Source organism: Zalophus californianus, chromosome 15 (assembly GCF_009762305.2).
Source record: "Zalophus californianus isolate mZalCal1 chromosome 15, mZalCal1.pri.v2, whole genome shotgun sequence".
Classification (NCBI taxonomy): Eukaryota; Metazoa; Chordata; class Mammalia; order Carnivora; family Otariidae; genus Zalophus; species Zalophus californianus.
In genome coordinates, this window is record NC_045609.1 from 55,674,933 (window position 1) to 55,700,172 (window position 25,240).

Consider the following 25,240-nt stretch of genomic DNA (forward strand, 5'->3'; position numbering starts at 1 on the left):
AAGGCAGACCCTTAACTGACTGACCCACCCAGGGGCCCCCATACGAATACTTTTCTAAATGGCCCCATGACGTATGTATATACTGTATCACTGACATACTTTTGGCTTTAACAGAAAACCTAAACTCAAGTAAACTTGGCTTGAAGAATGTTTGTGGTCTTACATATCGCAGAGGGCTTTTCCCCCCCTTGGTGGGGGAGGTGGGAACTTCTGGATTGGCTGGTTCAACAGTCTGTTGTCCAGAGTTTGTAGCTAGGAAAAGGGCAGGAACACAGGAGGGATTTCAGAATAAAAAGCCCCCTTCCTATGGGACAAACCGGTAAGTACTGAAGACTGCCTGAGTGGGGATACTTACGAGGCAATGGCTGCCTTCTGACCCTCCTTTGGGGGATCTCTTCACTTGTGCTGGAAAAATAAAGAATGCCAATGGCCCTACAGTCCTCTGTAGAAAAGGACTAAGCCTGAGGTTGCTACAGGGGAATGGCCTTGTGGGATGAGTGAGCTTTAGCTGTGTTTTCCAGCCCAAACCCCATTCCCATCCCCTGCCCCAAGGGTGGCTCCCGTGGGATTCTACCACTATCAGCTGTCTGGGATGTAACACCTTCCTGTTTACCCACACGAACTTCTGCCCTGCACTGGTGTGCTCACTGCTCTACAGACTTGTTTCATCCCCACCTCTGGACTTCTGCTTGGGCCAGTCCCCTGCCCAAATGCTCAGCCCACTCCTTACTCCTGTGACTCATCGTGCTCAGGGCCCGGATCCAGGCCTGCCTCCTCAGCTGAGTCTTCCCCAAGGGCCCCGGCCTTCTGGGGTCACTTTCTGTTTTCAACTCCAGGGGTATTTGTCGTCTGCTTGGGAGCTGATTGTGGTATTTGCCATACAGCTTCCGGCAGGACTTTGTTTATTGCCTTTTCAGGCAAGCTATGCCAGAATTCCCCATTCTGAGGGCAGGGCAGGCAGGGTGGCTTGCCGGACCATGTAAGGCTCTGGATGAGAGGGAGAGTTGGAAGCCGGCCTGAGAACATGTTCCACACGACACCGTGATACTTGTGCTCATAAAACATCCTCAGAGGATAAGCAGCAGCATGTCAGTGAGCGCTTCTCTCTTTGGAAGGGCCCCCACGAGACAAGAAAGCTTTCAACTGCAGACTGTTGGGCACCAGGGACCCTAAAACAGGCGGTGGATGGAAGGAAGGAGGGTCTTCCGAAGTGAACTAAGGATGTCAGGACTGGGGCCACGGCCGTCCGAGTGGTGGCATGCTCACGCCGTCCATACCCACCGACCTCATTCCATCACCATACTCAGTCCTTACGTTCCTGGGGCCCAATCTCCTGTTTTCCTCTCCTCTCTCTCAGTCTGGGTCCGTCCTGTGGGATCTGTCTGTGCTGCCTCCATGGAAACACAAGGCAGACAGATGCTCTCCCCAACCAGCTTTCCGAGAAGAGCCAGTGTGTCAAAGCGGGTGTGCGGGTCACAGGGAGGGCCGGGGGAAGAAGAGGGCCAGGGAAAGTGAGGGTGCGGACTTGAACCACGCACACAGGCTTTTCATAAGAACTTTATTTCTCAAAAAGAGGGAAGAATCCAAAGTATTAAAATAACCTTCTAATTTGTGTTTTGGAGGAAAAGGGTAGGATGACAAAATAATTTATATAAAAATTTCAAGCATAATTGCTGTAGATACTTCATCCTGGGACTCGCAGCTCCAGGTTCCAACTGCATCCCGAGTCATGCCGAATCTTCTGGGTCCGGAGAGGCACAAGCATCTGAAATGCTGCTTTATCTTTACTCCACAATAAATACAAAAGGTCAATCTTCCCAATGGAAATGATTCAGTCCATTTTTGTGACTGTTTCTGATGAGAATGCTAAAAAGAAGAGCTGCCCCCCTTCTAAATTCCAAACCTTTCCTTTTTGAAGATGAGTGTGAGCATAAAGAGATGAAATGTGGAAAGACAGATTAGGTGTGATGGGCCCTAGTGCCAACCAAACGTCAGGGGAGACGTTACCTCACTGAGGCGATAAAAAGGTAAAAGCGTCCATGATTTTCCTGTTGCCTTTTTTGTGGGGAAGCTGCACCTTTCTGTTTCTATCATGAAGGGAACTGCACTGTGTGAAGCGAAGTCCCTAACTGCAGCAATTAAGCAAAGTCCCCATTCATAGCGATTATTTTCTAACTATAAAAGAGAAGGGTGAATTGGAATATGCACATGTGCCAAGACTGGCATAGCCAAATGGAGCCCAGAGGCATCTCGGTGCACTTTCCAACAGGCAGACCCTTCCGGGAGTGGGAGATGAGACCTGGCTCATCTCCGGAGATTCTGAAGACAAGCTTAACTGTGAAGACCTCTTGAATCTTTCCCTGCTCTTCTTGGAATGCTTTCAGTTGGTATTTCTCTGAGGCACAGGGAGGTTCTCATGAAGGTATTTTAAACTTCCATGCTCTGAGAAATCCGAGACCACATGGTCCTGCCCCCGCAGCAGCCACTTAGTAGTGAGCAGTCCCTCAAGTCCTACCGGTCCCCGTGCGTGGATCCTCGATGTGCTGATGCCCACTTCGGCTCCTGAGAAAAAGCATGGATGAGGATGCGGCCTTTCCCAGCCCTGCTTCCTGTCCACCCACCAGACCCACAGCTCTTCCTTCTCCCCACGTGGCACCCTCTCATCCCGCCCACTCCTGCTCCATCCTCCCCAGATCAGCTTGGCTTCCACGGTCCCCATCAATGTGTCCTCCGGGCGCTGTGAATCATGACAAGTGCCCTTCTTCTAATGAAACACAATGTGTGGGCTCTCCTCTGCACTCTTATCCCAAATGCATTTTGACAATACTAGGAGTGCTGGCTGATATCTTAGTGTCTACGCTGTGTATCATAATTTGACATTCAGGCATTTTTTGAGGTATACAACAATGTCCAGTATTGAGGTTTCATCTCCTCAAATATTCTCTAAGTCCCAGAATGGAAGGGCTGGGACATGTTCTCAGTATCCCCCAGAATTCTTAGCACAAAGGCACTCACTAGACAGTTACTGAATACATGAAAAGGGGACAGTTTATTTTCCCTCCCTCTTGCTCTAAGCTTAGACTTGGGGCATTAGCGGTTTTCCTGGGTCTGTCTGGATGTTCTGCATGGTATATAGTGGAGGCAGGGTTCCCTTGTCTGTCACAACTTTACTGAGCATGTACTATGTAAGAGGCACCACGCTGGGCCCTGGGGAGGCAGTGGTGAATAACCTATGCAAGATCGTGTTTTCTTGGACCTCATATTTCTGTGGGCAAGGCAGTCAAAGAACAATTTGGAAAATAATTTCATGTGGTGATGGGAGTGCAGGGAAGGGTCCTGGGACAGACGTGTGGGTCGGGGGGCCACCACACTGGTAGAGTGGTTAGGGAGAGCCTCCCTGAGGAAGGGCCTTTCCTCTGAACCCTGAACAATGACAAGGATCCAGCCAGTGGAAGGGCAGGTGGAAAGGCGCTGCAGGCAGAGACCAGCAGGGCAGAGGCCCAAGTGGGGGCTGGGCAGTAGTGGTTGGCAAGGAGAGTGTGACCACCAGATTCTAATTCTGGTTTAATAGCACAGGGACCACATGACTTTGGGCACATGGCCAAACCATCTCCCGTGCTTCAGTTCATTTGGAAAATGAGGAAAAGAACAGAACCCATCATGTAAAACTAAGTGAGACAATGCATGTGATACACTTAGCACAGTGCTGGGAATATGTAAATGCTCAATAAACACCGTCACTGTTATTAATGCACTTCATAGGAATTTAACTCAACCAGAGTTTGAGCATTTGCTCTGAGCACGTGATGGAAAGACAATGGAGTGGTCTTTTGCTCTTCCCCCATCCTGGACTTTTGCTTGAAAGCTAGGTACCTCAGCCCTTGAAAGTACGCTGCTATTTCTTCTTCAACAACACGAAAGACAAAAATCAGTGCAAGGGATGTGACAATTAAATCAAAACCCCAACATAACAGAAACAGGTAACCCAACAGTAAAGAGTCTCATGATTAAGAATAACTGAGTAACATTCTGTTTAACAACCTTTAGTAATTCAGTGAGAACTATTCTCTAGGCAGATCTATTCAAAAGTTCAGAGTTTTAAAATGTCTTAAGTGGTTGAAATAATTCCCAGATGTGTCATAAATACCTATTGGTGCTCTTTATAATGGTACCCCTGAAAACGAGGGACTGTCTGAAAAATCTCCATACTGGGGAATAGAGATTTTCTTTCTTTCTTTCTTTTTTTTTAAGATTTTATTTTTAAGTAAGCTCTACACCCAACATGGGGCTCGAACTCACAACCCTGAGATCAAGAGTTGTATGCTCCACCTGAGTTAGCCAGGTGTCCCTGGAGATTGTATTTCTAATGATAGAAGGGGAGAAGGGAGGTCTTTTTTTTTTTTTTTTAAGGGTACTTTTCTGAAGCTTTTTATTTCAGAGGTGTGCTTTAGAAATAAACCTTGCACCTCTGGGCTTACCTGTTTTTGATACTGCCTATTTAAGCCCAGCATACGTATTAAAACCTTCTTTTGTCCTGTCCTCTTGGGGAATCCCTCCTCTCAGGCAACCTTTCTCTTTGAAGAAGTGAGTCTGCAGCAGCTCCCAAGGGACCTCGGCACACACGCCTGTCACAACCTGCGCAGTAGGCATGCTGTGCTCTGCCCGTACCGTAGTGGGAGCAACCCAGGCTCTGGCCCTGTATAAGTGTGGGTCTGAGAGACAGCTGGGGGGCTTTGGGCAAATTACTCCACTTCTCTGAATCTCAAAGATCTATGGAAAAAAAAAAAAACAAGCACCTACCTTCTTAATACACAAAATGCTTAGAGCACAGGACTTCTCCTGGCCCAAGGTTGCTCTGAGGATTCTCTCTCATCAACCACCCTCCCACAACTCTTCCATCTTAATCAAGCACGTGACTTCATGTGGTTCCTCCACCCTCACCATGCTCCTTGGACCACACAGTGATTCACAAAGGGACCTCTTTTTCTCCTGACCAGAATCTTTCTTACCCAGTCCGAAGCGGTAGCCATCAGAGAAGCGGGTGCTGGCGTTCCAGAACACACAGGCACTATCTACGTGCTGGAGAAAGAACTCAGCTGTTTTCTCTGCACATAAAGAGAAGACACTGAGTTAGGGCAACCCAGGGAAAATATTCCTCCTTCCAGTCACACACTGGTGACTGACCAGGGCTGGGCCCAGGCCCCTGAAGAGCTTCTCTACACATTAAACATGCAGACTTGTGAAAAATCTGAAGAGGAAGAAGGCTAACCAGCTTCATCAGTCCCTGTTATGGAAAGAGTAGTTGCCTGGGAAAGACTGGGTTGGAATCCAAATCTCCCCCTGTAGACACACCCTTGATGCTGCAATGGCCTGACTATATTAGATCTTTTTTTTTTTTTTTTAAGATTTTATTTATTTATTTGAGAGAAAGAATGAGAGAGAGAGAGAGCATGAGAGGGGGTTGGGTCAGAGGGAGAAGCAGACTCCCCGCCGAGCAGGGAGCCCGATGCGGGACTCGATCCCAGGACTCCAGGATCATGACCTGAGCTGAAGGCAGTCGCTTAACCAACTGAGCCACCCAGGCGCCCCGTATATTAGATCTTTATAAGGCTCAGGAACCAGAAAGTCTAAGTCTGAATTCCAATTCCATACCCACTAGCTGGGTGACTCTGGGCAGGTTTATGAACCTCTCTGTGCCTGAGCAAAATGGGGACTGACAATATTACCTAGCTCACAGGGTTGTGTGGAGGATAAAAGGACTTGATATCCATAGAGCACTCACCCCAGAGCCTAGTATACGTAAGTGCTCAGTAAACGTTAGCTATTATTATTGGTGGTGGTGTGATTCCCCAATAAACCAACTGCAGATCCCTGGAGGGGCCATGCTGGCTGCCTGTCCCGCTGGGCTCCAGTGGCTGACAGCTCGGTGGTTTCTCAGTACATATCTGTGCGGTGAATAAATGTGTGTGGAGAGCTGCTTCTGTCCTCAACCTTCTGAGCTTGGGTTTCCTCAGCTGTAAATGGGTTTATTCCAATAGCCTGGAGGGACTGTTGTCCGGACTGAATGGTAATCCCTGTGACACAGAGTGAGTCATCTCCAGAGTGTAGCTAACCATCTCTTCCCTGCCTCCTCCCCCAGGACCGCAGTGACAATGCAACGAGGCAGCAGATGGGAGAGCACTCAGTGAACCCACAAATACAACGATGCCAGGCATTGTCATTCGCCCATCCGGACTGTGCCTTCCTGCAGCCAGAGGGGCTGAGAGGAGGGCCCCACGGAGACCAGGGCGGAAAAGGGCGGGTGCCGTAGGCCTGAGGCACGTGCGCACTGACCATTTTCCGTGACGATGACATCTGTGTGTGAGCTGCCGTACTTGTGGATGTGGTCGATGGCCTCCTGGACGCTGTCCACCACTTCAATGCACAATTCCAGGTCCCCATACTCCGTTCGGAGGGACTTCACTTCAGAGGGGCTGAAGGTCAGGTAGGAGGCGAACTTGGGGCCTGCGTGAATTTTCACCTGGAACAGAGGAAGTTGAGCAGTGACAATACAAACCCGGCAGCAGGAAGCCAGCTCGCACTTCTTCCTCTAGGACCGAACAGCCGATGAGCCTGAAGGTGAGGAGCCTGTGGCCGCTGCGGCACGAACAATTAAACCAGCCCTGCCTTCCTTTCAGAAGCAGCCCACCACCCTCCAGGATGCTCTGCTTTTGAAAATGCCGACTGGCCACTTGCCAGCCAGGGGCCCTCAGTAAAACCGGAGTAGGGATTTAAGCAGGAAGCCTCTGAATGTTAAGAATGTGCAAGGCATTTAACAGGCTATCGACATAAGCCCTTGATTGCTGGCATCTTGCTGAAATGAACACTTGACTACAAAAATCCCGTCCCCTGCGGAGGGGACCCAGACATGGACTCACATGGAAAGGGGGAGATGGCTCATATACATTTCTACTCCCTTCCCTCCAGAGAAATCCTAGGTGTGCTTCAGAGGAAAAGAGTATCTAGCTGGTAGCCACCTCAAACTGTGGTTACCTGTCAGGACTTCCAACTCTGGTCGGTCAGGCCCCACCTCGAGGCTCAGCTCAGCCACAGGCTCTGGGGCTGATCCTGCTCCTGGCTGGAGGAATTTAAGTTATAACAAGCAGTGTTTGTCCTGTTCCTGTTGCTCCTGAGGCCCTTTACCTGGGACCCTGCTTCCTCCAGGCCTGGGGTCCAACCATGCGCCTCCGGGACAGGAAACCCATCCCTGAGCCCTGCTCTGGGCAAGTCACCCTGCTAATTTACTTCCTGCAACACAAAGGTGTTACATGAAGTACACATACTGACAGATTTTGATTTAAAGAATTTCAAGGCAATCTTGATAATAACAGGATATCATGGGTTTGTCTGAATCAGGACTGGGAGGTTTATTCCTGGCTGCTAAAGGAAAATTTTCCTCCTGTCTAGTCCAGTCCAGTGTGGTGTTTGGCATACATAGGTGGCCCATCAAATAGGCCGATAGTGTCAAGGAAGGACCTAAACATGAGTGATCATGTGAGCTAACTCCATTTTAATTTGTGGGGTGCATTTTCATTTTCAAAACAATCCTTTCAGGTTCTCATTGGGACCGTGCCCACCCATCTATAAGCTGACTGGAACCTTCCTTTCCAGCTAAAGGATGAAAGCAAAAAGACACACACAGGGTCAAAGCAACCAAGGCCAGCAGTCATTCTCTAAATGCTGTACTTGTTTATGTAATTATGAAAGGGTGCCATGACATCAGATATTAAAATTTACAATGTGTTCTGCCAGAAAACTTAAGATTTTGCCTGGAGAGCCTCTATTCTTTTGCAATTAGTAATTTAAGATGAAACATACATTTGTCTGAAACTTACCGGCACTAGTTTTTACAACCTCAATGAAATGGTAATAAAATAATCCAGAGAGAACATTATACAAATTGTTGACTCATTGTATGAAGTACATTAATACTGGTAATTGAAGACATTGGTGGAGGGGTGGACATATATACATCTCTGTTTGAAAACATTTCTGCACAATCTTTTCAAATCAAATCCGAACAGGAATGTGTGTTCAGAAACAAACTTTAAACTATGATGCCTGAATAAGAGGTTCCCAGAAACAGGACTGCCACGTCTTATCTTTGACCTCTCTTAGCACTTACCACATTCCACTTGGTAATACAGCTATCTGAGTACGGGTTTCTTCCATCTACTAAACGGTGACAAAGCAGGGATGTGTCTTATTCTCCGTGTATTTAGCACAGAACTCTGTACACAGTAAATGCTCAAAAATACTGCTTCTTAAATTGCCTTAAATGGTATGGCAGTTGCTCCTGGTCTAATCCCACAGGCTTCTAAATCTCAAAATGGAAGACAGGAAGTGACGTAGGAGTCCTGGCACTTGTCATACCTGTTCCACTCTCAGCATGTCAATGATCTGGTCAAATAATGGAGTTCTCAGCAGATCTCGGTGGATTAACAGAGTCTCCAAAGCATTACAGGCAGCTGGATATTCACATTTAGAGTCTCGGACTGAAAGAAGGAAGACAAAGAACTGTTTCTAGTAACATGCTCCCGAGCCACACAGGATGTGATAAATATCTTGCCTGCACACAGCAGGGGCCCCATCTGGCTCACCCAGTCTGGTGACTTTATCGACGCTGGCCTCTGAATCCACATACATGTGGCAGATCCCTTCACTGTGCCCCATCACTGGGATTCCCTTAGCAGCTTTCTGGATATCTCTGACCAGTTGGGAAGAGCCACGTGGAATGATCAGATCTATCATTTTGTCTAGGCGACAGAGATCTTCCACTTCTTCTCTGGTATTCACCTGAAGAGGTACAGAATAAAAACAAAAATGACATCTGACCTCACAAAATACAAAGCAGCAGCACCCACAAGGGCTGCTGACCACTTCTACCCTGGGATGAAATACTTGTGTCAGAACACTAGGGTGATGGCCTTTTTCCTTCCTCTTGATTTTTAATTTCACCCATATGGTCACGTTACTTACAACAGAAATACAAATACATACATATGAGAATTTTCATAGCAACTTTATTCTGTGTAGCCCCGAACCAGAAACAACCCAAAAGGTGGCCAACAGAAGAAAGAATGAACTGTAGCATATACATGTAAATGGAATATCACATGGTGATAAAAAAGAGAAAACGATGGCTGGAGGTAAGTAACATCATGGATGACCTTCACAGACATAAATATGAACAAAAAAAATACAACACAAAAGAGTGGGGGTGCCTGGGTGGCTCAGTCGGTTAAGCGTCTACCTTCAGCTCAGGTCATGATCTCAGGGATCGAGGCCCCTGCTCAGCAGGGAACCTGCTTCTCCCTCTTCCTCTGCCCCTCCCCCCTACTGTCTCTCTCTCTCTCTCTCTCAAATAGATAAAAAAACCCAACAACACAAAAGAGTGTATTTTGTATGATTCCATCTATAATGAAGTTCAAGAATAAGCAGAACAGATTGAATGTGAAAGAAGTAAAGAAGTGGCTATGGGGAAGCATACTGATTGGGAAGGGCACAGGAACCTTCTGGGGTGCTGCAAATGTTCTACAGCTGGATATGGCTGACGGTTATGTATGTGTGTATGTGGATCCATGGAAAAAGTCATACAGTTGTTCACAAAAGATCTGCATACTTTACTGTATGGATGTGATACAGCAGTAGGAAGAGGGCTGGAAGGAGACCTATCTAATTAAGCTAGGATGTGGTAGAGCTGGGATTTGAATCCCTAAAATCTGTGCCCTTTCCACCCCCTATGTTGCCATAAGAAAAAAACGAATTCTTGTCAGTGAGCATGTATTGCAGTGGGTTTATACACACTGTCCCAGCAGCCAGGAGAATCCTGGAATGTTGGAGTAAGTGGGCCTCAATGAAGAAAGAGAAGCCTCTGGAGTTAGCCAAGGTTCAAATCTATACTCTACCACAGACTGTGGGATTTTAGGTGAGTGACTTTTAGCACTGAGCCTGTTTTTTCCCTAATACTAATGGTATGTTCCCGCTATGGTTGTTGTGAGGACTGAAGGAGGCAACAGATGGAAGCTGCCTTGCCTACAGCAGGTGCTCAGTAACCTCTGGCTATTATGGAGTCATTAGACTCCACTTGCTGGTTGATGAGAGTGAGACGATTGAGCACAATAACAATAGTGATAATAGCATGACCTCATACTCACATGCTGCATAATGGCTTCATGTGTTTCATCTGACTTGCCCTAAATCACTCTGCCAGTGAGCAGAGCCCTGACCTCATACTCTAGGTGGGTACGCCCCAAAAATGAAGGGCTAACAGGCATTCTTGTAAATCACAGTGCCAGGACACAGCTGTATGCGAGTGGCCTTACCAAGCCACTGAAGGCCCATCTGGGCCATGGAAGCCTCTGGCATCATCCAATGTCAGCAGGTGCACAGGACCTGCCGCTCTTCCAGTCAAGCTTGCCTGTACAAATGGCTTGGCCTTAGGTGACCTAAACTTTGCTTCAAACACCCGAACACCTGAACTGGCATTCTGGGCCTCATGTGGCTCATTCCCAAGGACCTACCAGCTGTATGGCCTCTTTGACTCCATGGATTGAGAGGGCCTCTTGGGCCAAAAGGTGAAGAATCCGATTGCTGTGTGTGGCCTCCTTCCCTCCTTTGAGTAACAAGCCGTTACCACTTGCAATAGCCAAGGCTGCCACCTGCAGATCAAAGAGGGGAGCAGTTAGCCAAAGGGAAAAACCAATCACTGGAACAGTTAGCACTCACCGAGCACGCCTCCTGTGCCTAGCACTGTGCTCATCACTTATAAGGCCTAATCCATTTAATCCTCCAACATTCCAGTGAATTAAACCTGCTTTGCAGATAAGGACACTAAAGCCCAGAGAAGTTGGTGACTCCCCAAAGACACATAGCTTATACCTGGCAGGGCTAGAAGCCTTGACTCCAGAGCGAAAGCACCCAATCTCAGCAACTAAACTGTACAGCATGCTCAGCACCATTAGCAAAGTAACCTAAGTGGCCAGCGTCACATGGCCCTCTCCCCACTCTGGCCATGGTGGAGGACAGGCAGCTCGGTTGCCTCTGGCTGAGGCTGGGTGGCATCTCCAACTGTAAAATGTACACCTACTCTGGCCCTGTAATTGTTCTGAGAGTTCTAAATGCCTGGTGCTGAGAACCTGGAGAAGACCAGAGCTCCTGCCAGCCCCCGGATAAGCTGTGGCAGAGACTGCCGGGAAAGGAGCACAGGCAGGGAGCATAGGGTGAGCATGGGAGTCTGACACGCCCTAAAACCAGCTTGTTCATCAAGGACTCTCATACCACCGAGATACTCCAGTGAAAAGCAGGCCACTCAGGAGGAGGGTTAGCTATCCTCTTAGAGCAAAGAGCTAATGACTTGATCATCCAAGACCTGAAGCTTAACTTTCTGAATGTTTTTGGGATGAATGAAAATCTTCCCATTTTTATAATGTAATAAAAGAAACTTTACTAAAAACCTTGCCTGAACATGTTAATCTCGATTAGTTCTTAATCCTTTTTTGTTCTTGTTGCTCATGGACCCCTTATAAAATTAATGTAAACCTTCTCTATTTAAATGCACTAGCACACCAGGCTGCATACAACTTTTAGAATATATGGATTCTGTGATGCCATCCAGAGATAAGATCCCAGGGGAGGAACCTCAGCTGTAGTTGGCTAAAGAAGTAATCTTTCTCCATGTGAAGCATCAGCTAGTATGGATGAAAAGGAGCAGAGAAATGTCATGGACCCATTCCTACTAGCAGATTAGAGTTCTACAGTTTTCAGTGGAGTATCTCTGCAAACAGGAGGTGGGCAATGGGGGCAATGTGCCAGCACCAGGCAGGGCCTGAGGACAGACCCCGACGGGATGAAGTCCTTGATGAACAAGCTGGTTTTAGGTCACGTCAGGGAGTATTCACCAGAAAGCATGTCAGACTCCCATGCTCACCCTGTGCCCTACAGTAAAGAGGTGCTGGTTTTTCGTCTGTTGTTTTTAAGTAGAACTTCGGACACTTTGAGGCTAGTGCAAAGAAAGAGCTGGTATCATCCTGCTGGTCAGTATGGTGGGAAAATGGTCCCAGATTTCCGGAAGAGTGGGTAACCAATGGGGCAACCCTCTAATGCCACCTTATAAATCAAGGCATGGCTGCTTAGAAAAATCTTTTAACACATGGTTTCTCAATATTAGACAGTGGTATGTCAAATTCCTCAAAGAGGGTTGCATTCTGGTTTCCATGAACTACTGAAAGTTCTTTTTCCTGATTTACCTACAGGAGACCATCTGTGACACTAACAATAAAGGGTCTTTTTCACATGGGCAAAACCGGCTACTAGATGAATTACCTTGCAGGAAGCTAGAAGTGGTCAGGGAACAAAGTGCCCCAGTGAGCTAAGACATGGAAAAGTGCTCCTGCATTGTGCTATGGAAGTTTCATCTGGGCTCCAGTCCCAGCTCCACTCTTTACAAGTGATAGGAATAGTAACTTCTATAAGCTTCAGTTTCTTCCACTGTAAAATGTACATATGAATACCTACTTTGGAATCACTGGAAGAATCAATAACATAAATGACTTTAAGAACAACATGCGAAGTCTCAAAAATTATCTTTGGGGGAGGAAAAAAGGTAAGTCTTTCTCACCAAAAAAAGAGAAAAAAGGAAACTCTCTTTGGGAGACTTCTGTTGAATCCTGAAAACACATTCTTCTCCTATGCCGATGGCAGGCACATACCTGGGGCAGACAGTCAGGACGGGACTCAAAGATGACCAGCAGGACTCCAATCGGCACAGCCACTTGTTCTAGTTCCAAGTTTTTGGCAATTCGGGTTCGGCGCAAAACACGCCCCACACTATCCTGTGAGGAGGCTGCAATCTGTCGCAGACCGATGGCCAGGCTGTTCAATTTGGATGTGGAGAGGCTCAGGCGTTTCAGCAGAGGGGCTGCAAGTCTCCCTGAAGAGGTGCGAAGAACACAAGATAAAGGAGCAGCTCTGGGCAGGCTGCAGCGGCTTTACTAAACACACGGCACCATGTTAGGAACAGACACGAACTTAGGGGGTCTCGAGAAGACAACGACATGCCACTTATACAGCTTCTCTAGGGCGCTTCTGGTAGGGTAGCTCATCATGTAAAGGCACGTACACCAATACCCACTGTGCCAGCAATTTCAGTTCCCGAAATCTGTCATGTGCACGAGCAAACTTGCATGTAATGAGGATACTTGTCACAGCATTTTTACAACAGAATCAAATTCAACTTAAAAATGTAGACAATGAGCTACAATGCAGTTATTACAAATAATATATCTATACGTACTGATATGGAAAGCTGTCCAGGATATAGTTTGTGAAAAAGGCAAAACTACAAATAAACATGCATGGTAAGATCCTGTTTATCAAATTTTGCATATATGCATGTGCACACGGAGATATCTGCTAATGATCTCTATCTTTCTGCATTATTTTAATTTTTTGTAATGACTGACTTATTTTTATAATCAGAAGCAATAAAGATGTTTTCTTTTGAAATAAAAACTTAAATAGAATTATGATAATTTCACATATGGCATATTCTTTAAATTTAAATACAACCATTTGCATGGTGTGAAGCTCTCTACACACACACACACACACACACACACACACACACACACACACATTCCTAATACACATGCATACACACCAGGAAAATCACCTGGAAACACATACCACAAATCATTACTATGGTTAATGTTGGGATGAGATGATAAAAAATTTCCCTTTTTTCCCTTCCCTTTCTTTTTTATAGTCACATCCACCAAGGTAAAATAATAAAAAGTTTTCTACTTAGGAGGGAAGGAACCAATATTATATTAAGAAAAAAAGTTATATCATTTTACCAATTACATCAATCCATTTTCTTCACTTTTCCCTATGTGTTAACAAGTTTTAAACACAGTGTATTAAATGTTACATTCCAATTTTCCACCTCACAATGCATCTATGTTTTCCATGTTGCCAAAATTGTTGTAATTACTGCTAAATACTCCACTGAGCTAACATAGCTTAATGCACTTAACCAAACCTATGTTATTAAACACTGAGGTTTGCAGTCTTCAGGGTGATAAATAACCCTACTCCAAGAATCTTTGCATACAGAGCAGTTTTCTCTTCTTGAAATAGCTTCTTAGGATACATTTCCTGACATGGACTTACCGAGTCAAAGGGGACCACCATGCTCATGTATACCCAGGACTTTGTTCTTAAGCCACCTTGTGTCCTTATGAATTTCCAGAGAGATATAACTGGGATCAAAAGTCAGAAGTCTGCCAACAACTAGCTGTGTGACCTTAAGCAAAAGCTTTAACCTTAGTGAATCTTAATTCTTTTACTTTTAAACAACTGGATAAGATTATCATCAAAGATTTCTTCCATTTCTGAGAATCTATTTTATGACTTTCCAATACGGCAAAAATTCAAAAGACCAGATGTAAACTCTAAAGGAAGTTCCAAAGCAACAGCTACAAAATGTTTTAAAGAAATCAAAGTAATGTTGATGAACCTTGCAAGGTTTCTTTGAAGGGAACACCACTAATCTGGATGTTTAAGGCACATTTATTCAAGAGAAAAGGAAATTCAAAACCCCATAAAATCATCCCCCAATTTTTAGGGTGGAGATACAGAGAATTAGGAAGGAGAGAAAGACTTAGGGCTGACTTGACTCTCTACACATTTAGCTATCTGCAATGTGAGTTCGGCCATATCACTCACTCTACCATCTGCACCTTAGGGCATTTGTGGATGGCATCTGTTGCTAACTCTGGGCAGCCTATGCACTGATTAATTAACTACGAGATACGCTATCTTTCATCACAGGCCCCACAAATTACTTCCACAACAATTTTATATGCACAGTCCATATGGGTTTGAATCCTGGATCTGTCACTGGCCATATGGTTTTAGGCATATGACAACTTGTTTGTGCTTCAGTTTCCTCCTCTATAAAATAGGGATAATAAATAGTAACTAACTCAAAGGTCCCATGCTATAAAGATAAAATGATATCCTGTCTGTAAAGCCTTTAGCACAATGCCTGGCAACATGGAAAGGCCTCAGTAAGTGTTAGCTGCTACTAGTGGAATGTCTAAAGTGAGGCGGTCCTCAGTCTTTCTTTTTTGTCCTGAAACTGCCATAGTATCCATGGCTCAGGACCTTGGGTACAGAAAAAGCCCTTTGGAGGGTATCTGGGAAAGAAGCTGGAGATGGTATGTATAAATTGAAAAAGCCCAATGAATGCTAGCAAGCAACTCAATAAAAATGATGTATGATGTATAATTTCTTCTATAACAATCTTGTCTTTCGGCAGACTATGATATAAGAATTATTAGTAAAACAAAGAACAAAAACAAAATGAAATCCTCCGTAACACTGACTCCGAATCACTTGGTCTTTACCCTCTGCCTCCTCCAAGTCTTTTTTGTTGGCTAACAGGATCTCATCACGTTGGTCCGTCAACAGATCAGCCAGATGATGGATAATCTCTGCTCTCTAGGAAGAAAGGTAAAACATTAAACAAACAAGCAAACACATTAATCCAAGAAGAACGCACAGCATATTTTTAAACCTACTCCTCTAAATGAGCCAGGCCTTGCTCCTAAATTCAAGGTCACCATTGAGTGAAATCTTCTTACCTCCTATCATTCATTCTCCACCTCGACTCTCCTCATTTTTTCCTTCCTCTCTCACTACTAATCTTCCCGATGAATGACAGACACAATCTGTTCCCAAGAAGGGGGCCAGCATTTTGAATCAGCATGATATATCCATCTCCGCATACTCAATACCACTGGCTGTATAGTTTATTTCCCAGGTAAGTTTTCTTTTACACAATTGTTTATTTAATGAATTCCACCAAAGAGAGAAAACCCAGTCCTGGATGCTTGAAGAGACCCCAATCCTTACCCACCTAGATTAAGAAGTGTGGCAAATGAGTGTGATTACTGAAGGAGCAGAGGGAAGTGGTTTAAGAGACAAGCTAAGCTCTTTCTTTGCTTCCCTTTCTCTACTTGTGGTTATTTTAAATTCTCTTCTTTCTCAGGCCAAAGTGCTCCCTTGAAGAAACCTAAATACACCACTCTCAAATCCATCCTTAACAACACAAGCCCTGAGAAGCCAATCCCCAGCTTCCACCTGACTGCCTTACATTTCCAAACTCATCGTGTGTGCCAATTCACTGTGGGCAGGACCCTGACTAGAGAGCAGGCTCCTGAGCTTGCATCTAATAGGTAAGTTAGGTGATTCAGATGGGTTAGGACAGGCAGTTTTTCTCCATTTCCATGCCCAGGATGTGGCAGGATTAGGGAGCCTCCTTGGTCTCATCATTTCCATGATGTTTTTGATCAAAACATCATAGTGATGAAAAGCAACCTTAGGCCTCAGGCTACAAAAGACAAAAGGGAAAATAAAATTTGGAGAAAGAAAAAAGGCAGAACAAATCTGAATCACACTTGTAACTAGAATAACTCTGTGGGGCCATGAGGAACAAAAGGGGAGACAGGTTTGACTGTGCACTAAACCTCACAGCACAACTCACTCTGAAAACCAACAAAACTATTAGCTAGGGTTATTACCTGCTCAGGTTCCAAAGTGGCCAACATCCTTCCTCCTGATCGAGCCATTTCTCCCTGCTGCTCAACGGTAGGACCTATAAGAATATTTGCAAACATCACATCATGGACAGCTACTCCAGGATGTACACAGAACAAATGCTCAGTGTTTTGGTGTGCTTGTTTCCCAGAGGTCACTCGGACCCATAAAATGGCAAAAGAATATACTAGATTAACTCAGGCATAAATATAAGAAACTTGTCTATATTTCTAAAGCGGACAACATAATTTACGTCTTGTAGAGTTCTTTCAATTCCACTTTGGCTTATATTCTCTAATATGTTTGCATTTTGGAATGTAGATTATATGGCAATTCTATTTTTGTGAACAATCGAGAGTACATATCATACCTTACGCATCTTTGCATCTCTAGGCATCCAGCATGGGCCTAGCAAATGTTTCTTAAGAAAACGGACGCTTATATTCTTTAAATTAGTGGTTTTAGAGAAAACAGGAAGCCTAGTTGGGCAGGTTAGCTAAATTTTACAGAAGCAAAGCAAAATCCAATTTTGCAAAGAGTGTTTGAAACAATACCAGAATTCAGGATATCAACACATTGATCTTGTGATCTCTATTCCTAGAGACGAGCTCAGTCTTCAGTCTCATCTAGGCCATGGTGTGGCTACCTATCATCCAGACCATGGGACTCTATGAAGAACTACTTACCTGCAGGCTTTACTTCGGAAAAGAAGGTGCCAACTTTCTTTCCCTCCACGATGTCTGTGATGACATGCCCAGACACCTTTGGGTGGGTTCCGTTGGCAATAACCACAGAAGTGCCACCTTGCAAAGCCCAGAGGGCCGCTTTCACCTAATAGGAGAGGTTAGATTCAGACCTTTACAGGGTCTAGTCATCCACACTTTAAAGTTGCAAAAACAGAGAATACAATGATATTGAACAATCAAATGTTTCCAACAGCTCAGAAGCTCTGAAAACACACTCAGCCTGTGCCCTCTTTCCAGCCCGTGCCCTCTTTCCAGCCTGTGCCCTCTCTTTCCAGCCCAACTTCAGCGTGTGCTGCCTAACAATGAGCCAATCTGCCCTTTGTGCTCGGTGTTCTAAGACTCTCTAGTACTGGGACTCATAACTTCTACATTTGACTTACTGTGCCTCAACTTAGTGTCCAGTCTGGTGTTTGGTCTGACCAAAGTCTTTTAGCCTTTGCTTCCGTATCTCTTTTGTATGTCTCTGCCATTGCCACATATGATATGCTGTATCTTAAGGGTATCACTTCTTAGAATAACGGGAGGGAAGAATTTCTCAAAGATTTCATAAGAAATATTTGAGCTGGGGCACCTGGCTGCCTCAGTCAGTGGAGTGTGCGACTCTTGATCTCAGGGTTGTGAGTTTGAGCCCCATGTTAGGTGTAGAGATTACTTAAAAACACAAAAACAAAAAAACTTAAAAAAAAAGCTTTTGAGCTGATAACATTAGAGGATTTATGAATTATTAAAAATATATAGACCCTGCCCTTCACAAGTTTACAGCATGAATGCACTATATAATCTTAGTAAAGAGAATACATACAGACACGGCTAAACATAGGTAAACAATATGCATTAAACCCCTATTTAGACGTGCACATTTAAGTATGTGTGTGCTTAGTATCGTAACCATTAGTCCCCAAACACTCACGAAGTAAAAAGGGTAAAATACTGTTTGGTTTTATATCTGTTACAGGCAGTAAAAGCATCAAACCCTTACCTTGGCTTCCATGCCACCCATTCCTACCCTTGACTTGGTTCCAAATGTCACAGACTGCTGATCTCCAGGATAAAATATATCAATGAGCTTTGCATCATCTGACCCTGGAGGACTGTCAAAAAGACCTAAAAAGCAGACAAGAGTCAGTAATATTGCTGTAATGGAAGTGAGTGTCCCCTAATACAGACCCCCTGGGCACCTGCCAACCACTCTGTATGTGACTGATGAAATGAATTCTGTGTTCTATCAGCTCTAACCAGAAACGGGAAGAAGGGATCTGTACAGTCTACCCATGCTGAAAATCAGCAACAGGAGGACTCTCCTTACACACTTTTATAACCTGGCTTAATGAATGAATGCTTGCCAGCATTATGGCATGACCATATCCTTGGCACAAAACTTACCAGCCCTGCCCATTGTCTACTGGGAAGCTGTCCTCACCTCTGCCACTGCTATTTATGATGCTGAATTAAGGAAGTAACTGAAAAGGATGAGTGGCCACTGCAGAAGAGACACAGCAGCTGTATACTATAATGTGATTACCTCCAAGTGGGATGAAATGGGAGACAGGTTTTCCATTAACTTTCACAGCACCCTCTGAAACAGCCACTGACTAGGCTCTCCATATTATGGGTAAGCCAATGTGAAGGTTAGGCTGAGTCAGAAGAGCACACGACTCTCAGTATTCAGTCTGGATTTATCACCACAAAGCATATGTCCCTTTTAAACTGAATAGAATAACATAAAATATGAGTTACATGAAATGTTATATGCATACAATCCATGATTAAATATCTTCACAATTTCACTTGTAAAAAGAGCAAGTTGGAGGCTTGGAAAGAAAAGTCATGGGTCTGTGAAAATGGAATCACCTTAAGGCCTTAGTGGGACACAGAGAGGAACTGCCCGGGGTTGGGGACTGGCTCAAGGACATCTAGGCAGTGATGTTTTTAAGTTACTGCTTTTCCTGTATGAAAATACAGCCTTCTCTGCTTCATTATTCCAAATCTCTAACACAACCCTGCTATAAACGTCCTCTCTAGGAGAAAGGAATCAAAGGAGTGAGGAAAATGGTGTCTGGTATAGAATGAAGCAGTGCTAACCATGGGCAGCAATTACAGGGAGAGAAAAACCACCTCTCACAACCTCTGTCCACCATAGCTCAGCACTCCACAGCTCCTGGATTCAGGGCTGGAGTCTTCTCAGAAGGCACTATGCTATGAGATCACAAATTTGGATTGTGAGGCTGTTTTGGTTTCATACAAAAACAGCATGGGCAAGGTTGTACAATTCTAAGCTAGACCTCCAGAGACACTGAGGAGCGCCTAGCATTCTGATATTCTGCCTCCTCCTCCCTCTTTTTCCCTTATAGCAGCTTCTCAAACCCATCAAGAGCATATTTAAAACTCTAAAATTGTGCTAAAAATCAACATTCAGTGGATAACTAATCAGGGTTTAGACCAAGCCTGTTTTACGCACATGAATGTTCATAGCAGGGTTAGTTATGATAGCTCAAATGTCTACCAAATGATGAATGGGCAACTAAAATGTGGTATATCTACAGAGTGGAATATTATTTGGCAATAACAAGAAAAGTACTGATATATGCTATCACACTGATGACCAATTTTGGTGTTTGAGGCTGCATTACAAATGTTTACTAGGGTCTAATTCAAACTGGGCTTTATATATTGATCTTTCAAACTCATGTCCTTTACCTTGCCAGGCAGCACAGAAGAGAGGGAAGAGCATGGATTTTTAAACTGAACAGTTTTAGTTTTAAAATCAGCTTCTGCTAAGTACTATGTGACTTTGGATATACCATTTAACTGGTATGAACTTAATTTTTAATTTCTTCATCTGAAGAGCAGAGCTAACCTATCTACTTTGCAAGACTGCTATAAGGATTCAAAGAATTGACATTTATAAAGCACCTAGCATAGTATTTGTGCATAGTAGAAATTTACTAAAAATCTGATTTACTGAAAAGCCTTCTTCTCCAGAGTGGCTCACTCTTATCCCAATCTAGCTATTTCTGTCCTGAGATTTCAAATTTACAGTGGGTCAACACGGTACCGAGACTTCCCACAGGTAAGGAAACTGATACATACGTCTGATATATCAGACTTCCCACGGGGGCAGAAGACAGCTCAATCAATCTATATCTGCCCCTGTCTCCACTAGGTAGCTCCCTGCTTTTTTTAAAAAAATTTTTATTGTTATGTTAATCACCATACATGACATCATTAGTTCTTGATGTAGTGTTCCATGATTGTTTGTGCATAACACCCAGTGCTCCACGCAGAATGTGCCCTCTTTAATACCCATCACCAGGCTAATCCATCCCCCCACCCCCTCCCCTCTAGAACCCTCAGTTTGTTTTTCAGAGTCCATCATCTCTCATGGTTCGTCTCTCCCTCTGATTTACTCCCCTTCATTCTTCCCCTCCTGCTATCTTTTTTTTTTTAACATATATTGCATTATTTGTTTCAGAAGTACAGATCCGTGATTCATCAGTCTTGTACAATTCACAGTGCTCACCATAGCACATACCCTCCCCAATGTCTATCACCCAGCCACCCCATCCCTCCCACCCCCCACCACTCCAGCAACTCTCAGTTTGTTTCCTGGGTAGCTCCCCGCTCTTAATCTTACACCACTGGAGTGTAAATGGAAAACAAGTCCTGCCAAAGGAGCCTGCCTTGGGTATGGGCTGGGAACAAAATAGGTTTTTCTGATCTCCTGGGAATGTAATGGGGGACTTTTGGGATCCTGTTAGGTTTGGCCTATTTTAGACACAGCTACCATATTCCTTATGGGTCAAAATGTGAAATGGGAACAGCTTAAGAGAGTGAGAAAAGTGAACCAAGAGGGACCCCTCTGAGTAAGGCAAAAGCAGGGAAGAGTACGTTAACATTTAGGACCATGGTGGCCACATAGCCTGGACTTCTGCAGTGTGGCTCCCATTTAATATCATCGGTCTCACGATTTACATTAAAAACTGAAAGTGATCAAAACCACAATGAAATAGCACTTCACTCAGATGGCTATCAGCGAAAAGGGAGATAATAAGAGGTAAGTGTCGGCAAGGATGTGGAGAAACTAGAACCCTCATACAGAGCTTACAGGGATGTACAATGATGCAGCTGCTTTGGAAACCAGTCTGGCACTCTTCAAAAGGCTAAACATACACAGAATTACCAAATGATCTAGCAATTCTACACCTAAGTAAAACATGTTCGCACAAAAATCTGGACATGAATGTTAGAGCAGCATTAAGTCTATCCCCTGATGAACGGGTAAACACAATGTGGTACGTGTGCACAATGGAGTAGTCGTTGGCAATAAAAGGAAAAGGAGTACTGACAGATGCCGTAACGTCCATCAATGAGCCTTGAAAACATGATGCTAAATGAAAGAAACCAGTCACAAAGGATCACATATTGTGTGATTCCACTCTGAAAGAACGTCCAGAACAGGCAACTCCAGAGACCAAAAGTAGATGAGAGGTTGTCTGGGGCTGGAGAGTGGAAGTGAGGAGTGATCGCTAATGGGTATGGGGTTTCCTACTGGCGTGATAAAAATGTTCTAAAATTGTTGTCAGGGTTGAGTAACTGTATGAATATACTAAAAATCAATGAACTGAATTATAAATCTTAAATAGGTGAGCTGTATGGTACTTGAACTATATCTGTATGAGGCTGTTCTAAAAAAAACAAACCTGAAATTTTAGCATTCAAACTGCATCTCCCAGATTCCCTCACCTTCTTTTGAGCCATAAAATCCCTTTGTTAGACCATATGGATCAGAAAATAATGGTCCATAGTAAAAAAAAAAAAGTCAAAGACTCAAACGAAGAGGGGAATTCATGTGCTCACCCATTTAGTATTTAAAGCAAAGGTTAGATAAAAGGAAAGGGCATTACTTTGTACCTTCTACATCTGAAAGAACAATCAGGAGGTCAGTTTTCATTTCCACGGCCAGACGCGCAGCCAGACTATCATTATCTTTAACACTAATAACCTGGAATGCAGGTAAAAAGTCAAAAGTGAGCGAACTATGCAGTTCAGGGCGTTCACAGCATTCTGCTAGGTTCTGGCAGGCAAAATTCATAACCGAGTGCACGGATGACAACTTTTATAGGCCCCTTCTGTCTGCAGAACACTGTGCCTACTAGCCACCCCATTTCCAAACACGCACCCTTCACTCCACTGCCACACCCAAGCCATGCTCACAGCACCACCTGAAATCACTGTAGCACCTCACCCTGTTCAGTGAGAACCCCCTGACTTCAGAAGAGCTTATGCAGCCACTGCTCCATGAGGCCAGCTTCTGTCCCAATTTCTCCATCTTGTTTATGCCAAACTTCCGGTGTTAGTACATGCAGCATAGCATTAGTCTCCAGCATGCTCAACCCTTAGGAATACTTTACCCACATTTACCCCCTGGAGATCACTATTGGGCTCAGCTGGGGGCACGACAGCATCATTTGTGTTGACAATGGGGACGATGTTCATTCGGAGGAGCTCATGAAGTGTCCCATTAAGGTTCCGGCGCTTCTGCTCATCGTGGAAATCCAAGTTGGTCACCAAAATCTGTAAGTTATTAAATGGATTGAAAATGCAGAAGGGAGGGAAATTATGAACATCACAGCAACAACATACACAAGATGCTAAGAAGAGAGGAGTTGAACTCTAGGTTTCTGGACTCCATACAGATCGGAATGGAACACACATCTCTGGATACTTATCTAATTCATTTAGAGATGGGGAAAAAATGCATCACTTGGAATATTTAAGGATGCTCAAGACTTCTTGTAAAAGTACTTTAATTCTCAAAGAGCTACTAAATCTCTTCTATTTACAGAATTAAGAAAATTAATGTATGAACTTTAGAGAGATACACTTTGGAGGAAATGATAGCCATCCATTAATTTCTAAAATATCTCTGTATGCTAGCATTGGATTCAGGGGCTAGCCACAGTAGGCACTGAAACATGAGGTGCGTGAGCCAAAGAACAGTTTGTCCTGCCCGGAGAAGTGTAGGAGACAAAACGGAAGAGGGCTGTGCTGTCCCCACAGCTGCGGTCAGCAAAGACTGTCTGATCGTGTGGGATTGGTCTGAGAGATTTATGAAGGCGAGTCTTCAGTCAGAAACTGAAAGAAGGGCTAGACATAACTTAGTTCAGGGGAGGCGATGAGCATAAGCTACTCAAAGGTCCAGGGGAGAGCTGGGTGTGGGGGTGGGCAGACAGCTCCACTTCCTTGATTAAATCAGAATATTAGGCAATGGTTAGCAGGAGAAGGTAACTGAGGATAGCAAGAAACTAATGGTAATAAGCCCTGAAGCTCATAAATAAATGTTTCAATAAAATCTCTCTGATGTTTAAGGAAAAAGGTTCTTGCAATGTGGCTGAAGTAGGAAAGGCGGCAGGCAGATGGTCAAGAAAGAAGGTACCCAGACAGTAAAAGTAGGCATAGTTAAGCACTGAGGGTCTGGTTATGGTAACTGAGAAGATGGTAACAGCAGCCTTGAGGATACACAAAATGTAGGTAAGGAAGACAACATGGTAACACGACTAAGGGAAATAATCTACTCGTAAAAAATTTATTCAGTACTTCAGAAATGTCAGGCCCTATATGAGCTGCCGAGATAGAGAATAAAACTGTTGATGGTTCGGGGAAGGGGGACTGGGGCACATTTTTCGTTAAGGCTGGATCACGAACTCTTTTTCAGGAAAGTCAGTCCTGTAGGAAACAGGACCTGGTCAAGGCAAGCACATAGATTCTAGCCATTGGGGGTGAAAGGTCAAATGATAAAATAAACATGTGTGTAGAATAGGCAAGCAGGAGGTATTAAGGTCCAGTGAAAATACCTGTTGCTCAAACAGTTTAACAAAGGAGTAGAAGACAAGAGCCCTAAGAGAAAAGTATATGTGTGAAGAAGGGCAGTCTGTTAGGATGCAAATCAATTTCATTTTTATGAAGAAAAAATAAGCTGCTTTACTTGTTTAAGTCTTTAACCTGACAAACAACTTGGTGGAGATTTCCAAAAGCCACTGATAACCCTCTTTATTTTTTTTAAGGTTTTATTAATTTGGGGCACCTGGGTGCCTCAGTCGTTAAGCGTCTGCCTTCAGCTCAGGTCATGATCCCAGGGTCCTGGAATCAAGACCCACATCGGGCTCCCTGCTCCGCGGGAAGCCTGCTTCTCCCTCTCCCACTCCCCCTGCTTGTGTTCCCTCTTTTGCTGTGTCTCTGTCAAATAAATAAATAAAATCTTAAAAAAAAATGATTTTATTAATTTATTTTTAGAGGCGAGAAAGAAAGATAGAGAGAGCATGCGCATGCACACAAGCCGGGGGGGGGAGGGGAGAGACTCCCACGCAGACTCCGCTAAGTGTGGAGCCCGACACAGGGCTCAATCCCATGACCCCAAGATCATGACCTGAGCTGAAGAGTCGGATGCTCAACCGGCTGAGCACCCAGGTGCCCCTGATAGTAATCTTTAAAACAGGATTACTAAAGACAAAAAGGAACCACAGGAAAAGGTACAAAGGGCAAAGATCAAAGATTTCTTGCAGATAAGATCCTAGGGAAGGCAAACGTGTGAGATGGACCCATGGATGCATGCTTGTTGCAAACTGGAGGGGACAGAGCTCTTTCACGTCATTATTAATGGAAGCCATGGCTAATGTGCAGTGACTTTTAATGCTACTTTCATTAAAACCAACCAACCAAAAAAAGAACCCAAACCTCAAAAAGCATCATACCCAGGAAAAAACAAAAGTATGGTTACTAGACCTAAGTTTCCTCATCTGGCTCCAGACACTTTTAAAAAAATTAAAGGCTGAAATTGCCATTGGATCGTGGAG

General features: G+C 44.4%; 1 protein-coding gene across 9 annotated transcripts in view; it reads right to left on the reverse strand.

Moving 5' to 3' along the window:
- Positions 1–1,544: 1,544 nt before the first annotated feature.
- The window catches only part of ALDH18A1 (aldehyde dehydrogenase 18 family member A1), a 39,654-nt gene continuing 15,958 nt past the window's right edge, over positions 1,545–25,240 (reverse strand). For 4 of the 9 annotated variants that reach the window (XM_027596655.1, XM_027596658.1, XM_027596656.2 and 1 more), the window contains exons 6-18: positions 22,803–22,961; positions 22,299–22,389; positions 18,367–18,491; positions 17,328–17,472; positions 16,626–16,699; positions 15,429–15,543; positions 12,750–12,970; positions 10,563–10,700; positions 8,640–8,835; positions 8,413–8,534; positions 6,334–6,520; positions 5,010–5,105; positions 1,545–2,562 (exon numbers count right to left, since the gene is read on the reverse strand). In XM_027596655.1, coding sequence (XP_027452456.1) covers positions 2,381–2,562; positions 5,010–5,105; positions 6,334–6,520; positions 8,413–8,534; positions 8,640–8,835; positions 10,563–10,700; positions 12,750–12,970; positions 15,429–15,543; positions 16,626–16,699; positions 17,328–17,472; positions 18,367–18,491; positions 22,299–22,389; positions 22,803–22,961 — 1,851 coding nt within the window. In that variant the 3' untranslated portion in view covers positions 1,545–2,380. The remainder of the gene's footprint in view (positions 2,563–5,009; positions 5,106–6,333; positions 6,521–8,412; positions 8,535–8,639; positions 8,836–10,562; positions 10,701–12,749; positions 12,971–15,428; positions 15,544–16,625; positions 16,700–17,327; positions 17,473–18,366; positions 18,492–22,298; positions 22,390–22,802; positions 22,962–25,240) is intronic. The other 5 variants (XM_027596662.1, XM_027596664.1, XM_027596661.1 and 2 more) reach the window with 3 other exon arrangements.